At 34.0% G+C, this 13012-nt stretch overlaps 2 protein-coding genes across 3 annotated transcripts; one reads left to right on the top strand and one right to left on the bottom strand.

Annotated features, from left to right (window-relative positions):
- Positions 1-2945: 2945 nt before the first annotated feature.
- LOC100794752 (protein RESPONSE TO ABA AND SALT 1) lies at positions 2946-5178 on the top strand. The gene is made up of 2 exons (XM_026126789.2): positions 2946-4439; positions 4843-5178. Exon 1 carries the CDS (start codon positions 3707-3709, stop codon positions 4403-4405), a length of 699 nt encoding a protein of 232 aa, XP_025982574.1. The 5' UTR covers positions 2946-3706; the 3' UTR covers positions 4406-4439; positions 4843-5178.
- On the bottom strand, positions 4246-10627 carry LOC100777033 (acyl-coenzyme A oxidase 4, peroxisomal). Of its 2 annotated transcripts, XM_003552209.4 has the most exons (14): positions 10469-10627; positions 10135-10236; positions 9893-9999; positions 8810-8887; positions 8595-8718; positions 8413-8486; positions 8268-8327; positions 8029-8138; positions 7545-7704; positions 6903-6979; positions 6628-6799; positions 6404-6496; positions 5211-5340; positions 4246-4384 (listed from the first exon to the last, which is right to left on the bottom strand). In XM_003552209.4, exons 1-13 carry the CDS (start codon positions 10488-10490, stop codon positions 5215-5217), a joined length of 1305 nt encoding a protein of 434 aa, XP_003552257.2. In that variant the 5' UTR covers positions 10491-10627; the 3' UTR covers positions 4246-4384; positions 5211-5214. The 2 variants fall into 2 exon arrangements, with proteins under 2 accessions (XP_003552257.2, XP_006602671.1); XM_006602608.3 differs by lacking the exon at positions 4246-4384 and having other exon boundaries at positions 5052-5340.
- Positions 10628-13012: the final 2385 nt, after the last annotated feature.

Genomic DNA, 13012 nt, shown 5'->3' with positions numbered 1-13012 from the left:
TTTCAAACCTGGTGTCCAAATTTGATGATGATCCAACGGTTCACGAGTCCAGGATTATAGTTTTACTAAGACAGGTTTGAGTGTATGCAGAAAAAGAGAAAGCTCAGTGCGAGACACATTTCTTTCACCATACACATTATCTTGAAAATCCCAATGGTGGGTGTGTTCAGAAATAAGTTCCAAACCTAGTCTTAAACTTTCACAACAATCCAACGGATAACGAGTCTGAGATTATCTTTTTACTGAGATAGATTTTTGAAGGAAGAGAAAGTGTAGAGATGGATCATCATAATGAAAATTGACCTAATATGTCTCTATTTATAGATAGGGTGCTCTCAACTTATTATTTATTCTATTTATTTATTTTATAAAAAAAGAACTATATTTTATTTCTTATCAAATGAATTAATAAAATATCTTTTTTTAAAAAAATTTCTTTCAAACTATTATTTTAATTAATAAATTTATTTCTTCTTATTTATTTAATTATAAAAACATCACCATTTTTTTAACACTATTTTTAAATAAAAATTATTTTTAATTTATTTTACAAAAAAATAAGATATTACACTCCTTTATATTCTAGAGGAAACAAACAAGTAAATGTTACCACACACTTAGGGTACCTACTTTAAAGATGAAAAAACCAACACACTTACAGTACCGAGATAAACAAAGCAATCACTAACGCACTTAGGATCCAAGGTTAACGAACAGAAGAGGTGGAAACAAAGAGGTCGGAAACGAAGAGTTCCCAAGATTACCGAGGACAATAAATGGAAACGAAATACATTTAGGCGCACGTGAGGTGGAAGACAAGAAGTCAATGCCAAATGCCAAATGCCGATTAAACGCATTAGTGGTCTCGATTATGTCTTATGCGAACCCGAGGTTCAGAAGACAACAACTTTGTGCCAAAGCCCAATGAGACGCACGTGAGGTCTCCGTGGTCTCGCTTCTATTTTATAATAGTGGCCCGAAACCGGTAGCAAACCGGTAGCCGTGAACTAATCATGGCCATTTATTTTTTTAAAAATGAAACCTACGGCTGAGATTAAACTTCAGCAAATTAAAGACCAAGAAAAGTAACTCACGCACAGTGCGAATGTAGTTTTGCTTTCACACCTTAGACCCCGTCTCTCAAACTATTTGCTATTCATGTTGAATACAACACCCAATGGAGAAGGAGCAACCTTATTGTGATTAAGCTCCAAACACAATTTTCTTTTAAGAAAGATATATGTGTGAAAGTTATAGACAAAATGGATCCAATCTTTTATTTCTTACTTGACATGGTGGAAACATGGCAACTATTTTCTGCACCTCCTTTTTTCACTATTCATTCTCTGATATTTTCTTTTCTCATTCCTGAATTATTTTGAAACAATGTAAAAATTTGGTTTCCAAAATTAAACTTATTTGCATTTTCTTAAAATTAAACTTCCGGAAGTCGATGTTATAGATTCCGGAAATAAACCTTAGAAGGTCTATTTGTAAATTTCAAATTTTAACATTCATAATTCTATTTGTTACACATTTTTGAATGAGATTTCCTAAAATTCTATTTGTCACACTTTCTGAAATTAAATTTCCATAGATCTATTCATATATGTTTCCACAACTATACAAATGAATTTCCAAATTTTTATTTCAAAATGTGTAGAAAATAAACTTTCATATATTTATTTCTAAAATATACAAAATAAACTTCTGCAAGTTTAATTCTGAAATAAACAAATAGAATTATAAAATTTAAATTTGGGAACGATAAAACTACACTCACCATTAAGGACATTACTAAAAGAAAAAAATTGGAGATGTAAATAGGGAAAAATTGCAAAAAGAAATCTCCTGGAACTTTACAGCACCAACTTCCCATGGTTTACTTGTTCTTGAAAATATTTATACGCTAGACGTCGTAGAGAAGTGAGAATTCTAATTTATTAAATCTAAATAGCATAAATAATATGCATAGAAACACAATACTTTATAATCAAAATAAAGTCCAAAGAAAAGTATAGAACATACTTTCAGCAGGAAATCTCAGTTGATTAGATGGTCCTTATAATAAAGGGGTGTAGTGTTGGCAACATGCAGAGGTTTTTAGCTTTATAAAACTGTAGTAACAACAAACGCGCCCATTAATTATTTTCATGTGTCACCGCCAAGAAAATAAAATATCTAGTAATGTAACGTTATCTGACTACAAAGGTTTGAATAGAAGTCATGCATTATTAATATAATAAACCGTTATATATCAGACAATATAACTAGTATTATTGATGTGCATCAACGTATGTCTAAAGAAACTGATGTGCATCAACAAAATGCAGAACTCACATGCATGGCCACAACGGTTGGAATCATAATGATGCATAATTACATTTTAGGATATTACCCCTTTCACTATGCAAAGTACTAATTCTTTTTAGACAAAATTATATTTTTGGTCTCCTAATTTATCTTCAGTTTTAGATTTGGTCTCCCAGTAATTTAATTCACTAATTCGATCCTCTTATTTTGTAATATCGTGCAATGTTAGTTCCCTACACTATAATTAGACGTTGACCGTTAGCAAGTGATGTTGACTGTCACGTGTCACGTTTTTATTGGATGATGATTGTCACGTGTCATATTCTAATTAGATGTCAACTCCATGAAAAATGAGATGCATTGTTGTTTTCATTGACCAATCAGAACATGACACATGACAAACATTATCCAATAAGAACGTGACATATGACAGTCAACATCACTTGCTAACGGTCAACGTCCAATTGTGACCTAGGATCAACATTGCACGATTTTACAAAATAAGAAAACTCAATTTGTAAATTAAATTATTCGGGAACCAAATCCAAAACTAAAAATAAACTAGAGAATTCAAAATACAATTTTACCTTCTTTTTAATTTGATTTGTAAAAGTATAATATATATTGCCCTATTAATAGTCTCAATTTGCATAGTTTCATAAAGTGAAAATTCTGACTTGCTTGCTTAGTGGTGTAGTAGCATAAGATTCTTTATTCACCTCACAGCCTGCCAGATCAAAAAATCTGTGTCACTTCTCTATCTTACTTGGCTTCATTTCTGAACTTCTCTGTCTTACTTGTCATGAAACCAATTGTGTAAACTAAGACAGCACCTTAAGGTAGCATGGCCCTTGCATGTGTCACCATGTCAATTGATTAATCCTCGCACCAAGTGTGAATCCAAAAACCCAAATCCCAAATACCAACACCCCCACACCATAATTGAGCACCTTCACATGAACAAACCAACCTTACAACTCATCAAAATCCTCAACCACAGTTCATCCCCTCTTCCCCATTATGTATTGCACCACATTTTTTTAGCATTAACACCTGCCTCCAAACCAAGCATGTGCCGACAAATTGCACCGAAACCAGTCCCAACGCCCACTATTTCTATCATCTCTCTGTTTCCTAACTGAACACCGCTCACTCTGTTTTGCTCCAAATGACTCTGTTTTTGCCATTAGGCTTCCCTTCTAAGCACCCTTGTCCCAACAATGCTTCCACCCTAAGAAAACCAACAACTTCCCATAACCAATTGAAAGAAATACATTTTCCCAATAACCCCTTTGAAGCACATGTTCTAAGCACTACCACAAACCATATTCTCCATCTCCCTTCCTCTGTCTCCCTCTTTCTCTTTCTCTGTCACTCACCCCTGAATACATAGATGACTGATGCAAATGCTGATTCGTTTGAGGCATTTCTCCAAGGGTGGAGGGTGCGCCAAAGAGGCTACCTTGATGAGCTTCTCTCAGCTCAGCAACACTATCACGAGCTGCAGGATGATGATGTGAAGCAATTGATCAACAGGGTCGTCTGCCACTATGGACAATACTTTGAAGAGAAATCAAAGATTGCCCACCAAAATGTTCTTCTTGTTTTCTCACCACCATGGTTCAGTTCATTGGAAAGAACCTTTCTTTGGGTTGGGGGGTTCAAACCTGGAGTGGCCTTTCAGGTTGTGAACGCAGCTTTGGAGGTTTTGTCAGAAGAGCAAAAGGAGAGGCTGAGTTTGCTCAACCAAGAGACCAAGGTGAAGGAGAGAGCCCTAAATGATGAGTTGGCCAAGCTTCATGAGAGTGTGGCAGCTCCACCGCTGGTGGACATGGCCAGGAGCCATGGTAGGGTGTGTTTCAGTAGGTCCTTCATGGCAGAGGGGGGTTCTTCCGTTCCAAGCACTTTCAGAGAGACATTGGAGAATCTGGTGGCAAATGCAGATGCTTTGAGGACAAACACATCTTTGAAGATTTTCCAGATACTGAGACCTTCTCAGCTTGTTTCATTCTTGGTTGCTGTGGCTGAGCTTCAGATCAGGATTGGGTCTTGGGGTTTGGACAAGGATGCCCTGAATGGAGGCCAAGGGTGAAAGTCAATCAACGGGAATTTGAAGGCTTTTTTATGTAAGTTGCTTTCAGTTTTTGTCTTTTTTGGGAACTGGTTTGAGTTGGAGGATGGATACATAGGCATTTAGCCTTTTAGCATCTTGATGATGGATGGTGTGCATTGGGCAGTGAGCATGTTCACTGCCTGTAATGTTGTTTCTCTCTACCTGGTTTGGTGGGCATTGAACAATGATGAACAAAACAAGGCCATGCAATGCATACTTTTATCTAGAGGCTAAAAGCACCAATATATTTCTACCTCTTGAGATAGAGGCAAGTACTCCAGGTTCTCTCTACTCAAGCAGCTACCCCAGATTTCAATTGGTTGCTATATTTACCATAGTAAGTAGGTAGTAGATACCTAAGGATTATTTTTTTTTATTTTTTTTTGTGATATTAAGACATGTTTTCTAATTTCTAGTGAAGAACTTGGATGGATGTATAGGATGTGGTACCTTGAAAATTACTTTTCAACGTCCCACTCACTTTGACATTGCATCAAAGTAAGTTTCTCCCTAAGGGGTCTTTTTGGTCCTTTCCTCAACACAATGCCTAATGCTAAAGCAGCAGTTTCAAAGTTCAAACATTCAGCATCTACAAGTTATCAGAAGTGAAAGAGTGGATATGGAGTGGAAGAATATCCCAAGATCATTAATTTTCATTTCCCTTCTTTGTTATTCACACATTTGTATGATTATTTAATGCTAATGAATTGTTATTTAATTCATTATTATAAATAAATACATAAACCAATGAAGTCTATTAGTCCATAGAGGAACACATTCTTACACTTTCACAGTCTACTTTTTTGAGCAACCGGCTTAAAGCTGGCAAAACCAGTAATTTCCCTGCCTGTAACCAAGGTGTTTATGTCATACGTGCCTTCAAATGTATAGATAGGTTCTATATCACAGAATGCCTGCAAAATTAGAGAAGAAAAGCAGAAAACATCTGAGGAAACAAAATGACCTGAACTAGGCTTTATTAATATCTCAGTCCCAACAAAAAAAAAAGTGCCAGTAGGATGTCTAGTAGAAATTGCATTTTGCAAGCTCATATTTAACTTTAATTATAGACTACTAATTGACTACTAAAGCCTTCACTAACAAATCAAGTAAAACAAGGACCAGTGGAGACTTCTTTATGGTGTGACGAGGGACTTGAATACTTTGTATAATAAAGTTATGACTTATAATATAGTGAGTTAGTTTGCATGTAGTCATGATATATTGAGGACTAGGTAGGCCACTTGCATGACCATGAGCTATGATTTAAGCCTTGGTATTTGTATCGTACCAGAGGGCGAGCCCTGGTGCAGCGGTAAAGTTGTGCCTTGGTGACTTGTGGGTCATGGGTTCGAATCCGGAAACAGCCTCTTTGCATATGCAAGGGTAAGGCTGCGTACAACATCCCTCCCCTATACCTTCGCATAGCGAAGAGCCTCCGGGCAATGGGGTACGAAGTTTTTTATTTGTATCGTACCAAAACATATATCAAGGAAAGACCATCATCGTGTATAATTGGCCTTCCATTTCCATCTCCATCCAAAAACCCCAATTATTGTAATAGAGTTCATTATAAGCTGGGTCTATTACATATTTCCTTCGAATTAAGAGAACCATATATCATTATTAGCATTCACTCGTTCTATAAGTATTTATTAAAATAAAAAGGTAAAAAACTGATTTTCTTATAAGCTAAAATTAATGCATCCATATCAGTTTTTAAAGAAGTTAAATGAAAGAAATTCTATAAAAACTAACTGCACTAAAAGAAGTTCAATTCGTTTTTTTTCTCTTTTAAATATTTAAAGAACCTATGGCAAATTCATTCTTTGGCCTCAATTATTTTTTGTGATGGATTTAGAAATTTAAAAATATTTTAATGTGCTAAAAATCCATTCTAAAATTACCCCATTTGAATCTAGATCCAATAGAAGGTTCAACAAAATAAATTTCAAAAATGAAATTAGGCATGAGAACCTTTGCCACTAGAAAATCAGCCAAAATTCCATTGCCACCAAGCAATTCTCTTCCCAAGGCAGCTGTTTCTCTTGCCCTCAGGGTAATCCACGACTGAAACATGATTGACATTTTATCACCAGTTATCTACCTCAATTTATTAACAACAACAAAATAGCCAACATAAAGCTTTTATTACTTGGTGATATTTTCTTTTATTTTGTGAATAGGTGGTTAGGAATTACCTTCCCCAAGCTAGCATGACCTGGTGTCATTTTACCACTCTCATACAACTTGCACAGGCGCCAACCAACAAGAATCATTGCTTGAATGTTACCTAGCATTTGAACAAGTTTCTGTTGACTGATTTGGAAAGCTGCTAATGGTGCTCCAAACTGTTTCCTCTCCTTTAGGTACCTAGCAAAGATAACCAACACACAATTCAATTTCACTTTAGAATAATGATTTGCAGTGAAAGTTTTAGTTGAATTATACTAGCATGCTATCAATCTAAGAATACCTATGACACATATCATAGATGCCCATTGATAAACCAATAGGTTGCCAAGCAACCATTACACGGGAAACAGCAAGTACCTGTTTTGAGATAGCTAAAACAAATAAGCAACATGTAAATTAATAGACAAAATACAAAAATGCAACAAGTTAATTTATATGTTTGACCAGTCTAATATACATCTCAAAAATTAAACCGTGCATATAATCTCAAAAATTGTTTCCTCAGAGTAGAGAATAATAGACTAATACTATGAAATGAAAAAAGAAAATTAGACTGTACTTATCCAAAAGCAGATATGACAATATCAACCAAAAAATATGATGTGCCTGCCCCTAAAGGAAAATAATGCAAAAGTAAAACGCATTAGAGTGGCATATTCGATAATTCAACAAGATGAAACTGCATTTGCATAATGCTGATCTTGTCCACAACCTAAGGCGTGGAGAATCCTACAAAGGCACAGCAGCTAGCTCCAAAAGGACACAGCACAGGAACCAAGATTGACTAATGTTCTACTACTTCATCAGGTAATAGAAGTTATATAAAGAGCAAGACTTATACCATAATTATTTCATTTATTATTGAAATGATGAAATCACCTTCTTGAAATAACAGCAGAGACAAGTAACATACTAATTTTACCTTGTTTGTATCCTGAAAAGAATTGACTCCTTCTAGTCTGTCATCATCAGGGACAAAAACTTTCCCCATAACTATGTCTCCATTTTGTACGATCCTAAGTCCAATTTTGTTCTCCATTTTTGTTACTGTTAAACCTGGCGCATCCTTTTTGACAATATATCTGAAATAACAGTACCAAAAAACAAAGTAAACAAAAAGAGTAGGTGTGAAACTGGACACAAGAGCATCAACAAAATATAAAGCATGAGAGAAAATGTATATGAAAAATAATCTAGAATTCTGAATGTCTCAATATAATGTTTTCTTAGCCTATATTTTTCACTTTGATATGGTGTTAATGATGTTAATCTTTGCACTAGTTTCCTCTTTTCTGTTTTCTTTCAGGGTGCAAGGCTAGAGTATAATAAGACAATCCATGAAATTTCATGGGTGTTTGGGTCTCCATGGCCAACAAATAAAAGGAGTAAGTACAACTATGGCTTACCCATTTATTTGATTAGTTGTCATATTCCTAGCAAAGATAACCAACAAATCAGCAAATGTACTGTTTCCTATCCATCTCTTTTGGCCATCAAGGATCCAACCACCTTCCACCTGATATTTTCAATGCAAAGAAGAAATACTTTATTGAACATCGGAACACAATTGAGCATAGTAAAATATGTCAGGTAAAGACAAATGAGTTAAATGCAACTGATAGATAAGATGCATTAGGCACTGGACCTTTGTTGCTGTGGTCTTCAAAGCACTGGCATCACTTCCATAGTCAGGTTCAGTCAAAGCCTAATGAAAAGAAAAACAACCTCTTTGAAGAATGTAACTTTAGCAAAATGATACAGATCATTCAAATCCAAGGAAGGTAACTTACCCAACATGCTATAGTTTTCATTTGAGCCAAAGAAGGTAGATACTTTTGCTTCTGAGCTTCAGACCCACACAATGCTATACTTGATGGCCAATCAAAGACATAAAATTTCAGGAACTATGAATTACTATTAGCAAAACGATTACCATTCAGAGATTTATTATTGAAAAAAGAAAAAATAATACCAATAGTGAGCATTGCCAAGGAAGAATGGACCAAAAAGAAAGTTGAGCAGCTTGCATCAACTCTAGCAACTTCTGCTGCAGCAACAGCACTTCCAGCTATGGAAAGATCAGGACAACCATAACCCTGAGAATCAGTCAAAACTAGGTAAGAACTCCTTTTGCAGTGTCTTACACCTAACTAAGACTCTAAGAAGCAATATATGTAAATAGAGAACCTTAATTGTGCCACCAGCAATACGCAGGGCAGCAAACTTTGGGATAACATGAAATGGGAATTCAGCCTTCTCCCAGTACTGATAAAAAAAGTGTGAGATTAGGTCATCTGAAAGTACAATTATCTACAGTTTGCTCCTCTAATAATAAATACACAAAGAATGCTGTTTAATTTCAATTTGTAAGTGAAACTGGTCTTTCAATGTTAATTACATACAAGTAAACATACAATTTAGTCTCCAAAATGTTACTTCAGCCCTGGAAAATTTCCATCCATACAGGTAAACCACTTCAACCAATTTGTATGGATAAAAATTTTCATAGATCAAAGTAACACTCTACTTTCAGAAACCAAATAGTATATTTGCTCATATATTCGTTGTTGGAGCACCAACATAGTTATTTTCTAGGGAAAATCTTAAATGCATTTTTCTAAGTGTCATTATGTTATTTTCCAAATTGAAGTTTTACCAAAGTAATCTATGTTGATCTAATGCAAACCTTTAGCATACATATTATCAAGAAAAAACTCCAGTGCTGATTAGAAAACTATACTAAGCGCATATTTGGATAACTGTTGCGGTCCTTCCAAAAGTAAGTTTAGAATGAAAAATATAGGACATGTTTGGATAAGCATTCCAAAAGTACTTTTAGGTGTTGGATGTACTTTTGGATAAGGATATTCTTTATATAAAGTTTATTTTAAATGGACTTTTAAACAGGATGAATATAAACCAACAAGTCGTTGGTCCAAGTAGTACTCCTTTCGTTCCCTTAAGTAAGATTTTGGATTTAAACCTTATAGGTGAAGAAAAAGTGGTTGAAAAGGGATATCTCACTAAAGGTGACTAGTCAAGTTTTTCAACGACATTAGCAAACCTTGTAAATATTATCGTGGAAACCAAAAAAAAAAAAATACAGGGTGAACATAATCCAAGCATAACTAATAAGAACATCCTTTAAAAAAAAAAAAGTTTCCCACCCAAAAGTACATTTAGAACAGTTATCCAAACAAAAGGAATTTCAGCTGAGTTTTGTCCTATTTCTGCTTCTTTTAAAACAATAAGCAAGAAAGAGAAACATGCCTCAGTCATTATAGGAGCAATTTCTTTTTCCATACACTCTCTCACTCTGTTCCTCACGGCCTGCTCCTCCGGTTTCAACAAGTCATTGAAATGAAAATAATCTGAAGCTGAACTTCCCAACAATATTCAACACAGTTAAGAATAATAATAACAATAATAGCTATAAGATCGATTGAAAATTGGATGAGTTCAGATATTTTATTATATATAAATGTCAATGTGAATTAATGTTAATTAGTTACCACAAGGAGGAAAAGTAGAGGCTGGAGTGGCCTGTGGAAATGCAACAGAAACATCAAGTGCTGGAAAATTAAAATATGACGGCATCTTCATATTCGCATTATCTGTGACAAGAGAATCAAATCAGAGCATATCGGTGATTAGAAATAAAGTGTAGCAAAGCAACATGTTGCAAATCATATGATATGAAGGTATTATTATTATTATTATTATTATTATTATTATTATTATTATTATTATTATTATTATTATTATTATTATTATTATTATTATTATTATTATTATTATTATTACGTGGATCACAAAATGGAACATAAAAGAAAAGATAGAAGAGACCTAGATTGGGGCGAGACACCATGGAAGCGAAACAGTCAAAACTGAAAGTGGTTGTTGGTTCGGTTGCAAGAGCTTTCAGTTTTATTTGCTGTATGTGGAAACCAAAGTTAAAAGGAAGGAAGTTGTTATGAGAAAACGGAAACTGGCACGCAACCCCAGCTAGGGTCTATCATCCACGTCATCATTTTGTAGTTTTTTCTTATACGTGACAAACTTTTTTTTGCTCAGCAAAATTATACGTGACAAACTAATCTAATCGACTAGATTGATGTTCGCACAAAACATTCTTGGATAAGAAACCTTAACCTTAAGTGCCTGATTAAGAGTGTGTTTGTAAGTATTTTAGTTTATTTTTAATTTTTTTTATTTAAGGTAAATTTTTATCTCTATTTATGTAATTTGATATTTCCAACTATTTTAATAGATAATTTTACTAAATACCTGTGATTCAATAAGCTAGTTAGCGTCATATAAAGTATTAGCTTTATTTATTTTCCTTTTTCCCTTGAACATTTATTGTATTTCCTTTTTAATATTTTTTATTTAAGGTAAATTTTTATGTCTATTTATTTCATTTTTATTTTTCAGTTATTTCAACACATCATTTTACCAAACACTTATCACTAACTAACTATAGTTAATTAGCATTTACTCAACTATAACTACTATATATTCTAATCTGCAATCAATTATTACTTGGTTTGAATAATATCTCCTTCAATCTCAATCTTTTCTTCTTTATCTAATTCTCTTTATGGTATTTAGAGCTTAGGTTGAAATAGAACCTTTGTTCATGGTTTCCATAATCCAATTTCTCCTCCTCTCGCCTCATACTCTAACAATTACTACGTTGATGTTGACAATGAGCGCTTCAAAAGACCTTTTCGCACTTGATCAATTAAAGATTAATTAATTTATCAGAGATTATCCAACAGGTTTGATCATGCAATTTGGTGTAAAGAAATGAGTACAATTAGACAACAAAAATGACTTGATCAAACCTTGTGGGTAATTAATTAACATACGTAGATGATCATCACAGTACATTCAATTAAGCATAGGATTCATCAGTTCCCAAATAAACAATAAGAATAAGGAAGAGAATTAATTAATATAAAATACTGTGAAATTCCATTAAGAACAAAGAAATGAGTGCAATTAGACAATTACATCATAACCCTTGGACTAAGGGAATTAGTCGCTCATGGTCAAAGAAAAACTAAAAATCCTATATGAAATAGACATTGACATATTAATAAGATAGGAATGATGGTTATGATCCATCCTCACGGTGTTGTCCACGATTCATAGCTTTCAAAAACCCTCAAGATTCTCTCAAAATTTGTAAGAGATAAAAATGATCAAAAAGTTCCCTTTTTTACAAAGTTGAGAACCCTATTTATAGTTTCCTAAAAGATACCATGGTTTACCATGATGTGGTGGAATTACCCACAGTCGTTGTTGGATGGTTAACGTTGTTCTGGAGGGAAGTTATGCTCTTATCATGGTCGTGCTACTTATCAGGACCATAGTAAATGTACCATAACTGTTATTAAGTGTAAAGTCTTCAGATCTTCATAAAATTATGGAATTTTCAACTTTTTTACTCAATTGAGCGGTTATACTCATGAAATACAAAGTTAGTGTCCAAACATGAGTGTTTCTCACCATGTGACTAACATGTCACAAAATATTCAGCAAGTAACTCCTTTTGAGGGCCTTGATCAAACCACCATTGGGAATGGTTAAGGTTTGAATATTAGTTCCTCTAGTGTTTTAGCCTTTTCCTCTCCTCTTAATCCTCAATTCCCACTTATTTTGAGTAATCTATTATTTGTTCCCTTTATTACAAAGAATCTTATCAGTGCCAATCAATTCTGCAAAGATTATAATGTGTTTTTTTTAGTTTCACTCATCCTTTTGTGTTGTTAAATCACAAGATTCTAAACATGTTCTTCTTAAAGGTCTTATGGTAAGTGATGGACTCTATCAATTCCCAACTTTGCTTACTTCCATGACTCAGCTCAAGGGTTCTTCAAATGTCTTTAATTATGTTTCTCCAAATAAAATTGTTGTTGTCAATGCAACTTCTTGTAATCTTATTGATGTTAATGTGACTCCTTGTAAAGTTGTTTCTTGTACTACTGTTCCATGTGATTCAGGTTCTTGTGCTAGTCTTGTTGTTAATACAACATCTTATCAGGATGTTTCTTTTAGTACTTGGCATTCTAGACTAGGACACCCTAGTGCTAATTCCCTAAAAGTTGTATTTCAACTTTGTAATCTTCCAAATATTAATAAAACTTCAACAAATTTTTGCAAACAATATTGTATTAGAAATGTTCATTGTCTTCATTCTTCTCCTTCTAATATTGTGTATGTTAAACCCTTTGAGCTTGTTTTCACATATCCACAAGGACCTACACCTTTTGCATCCCCCTTAGGTTTCAAATATTATGTGACTTTTGTGCATTCCCATACCAGGTTTACTTGGTTCTATTTACTCAAAAATAAATTTGACACCTTAGAGACCTTTAAACTTTT

This window comes from Glycine max, chromosome 18 (genome assembly GCF_000004515.6).
Source record: "Glycine max cultivar Williams 82 chromosome 18, Glycine_max_v4.0, whole genome shotgun sequence".
NCBI classification, from domain to species: Eukaryota; Viridiplantae; Streptophyta; class Magnoliopsida; order Fabales; family Fabaceae; genus Glycine; species Glycine max.
This window is presented reverse-complemented; position numbering and strand designations above follow the sequence as displayed.

What these genes read in the sequence shown, in the direction of transcription:
- LOC100794752 (XM_026126789.2), top strand. Translation starts at nt 3,707, where the DNA reads ATGACTGATGCAAATGCTGATTCGTTTGAGGCATTTCTCCAAGGGTGG.
- LOC100777033 (XM_003552209.4), bottom strand. Translation starts at nt 10,490, where the DNA reads ATGGTGTCTCGCCCCAATCTAG. An exon ending in TGAAAACTATAGCATGTTGG is followed by an intron (nt 8,328 to 8,412) that starts GTAAGTTACCTT and finishes TCTTTTCATTAG; the next exon opens with GCTTTGACTGAACCTGACTA. An exon ending in ATCTATGATATGTGTCATAG is followed by an intron (nt 6,800 to 6,902) that starts GTATTCTTAGAT and finishes TATCTTTGCTAG; the next exon opens with GTACCTAAAGGAGAGGAAAC.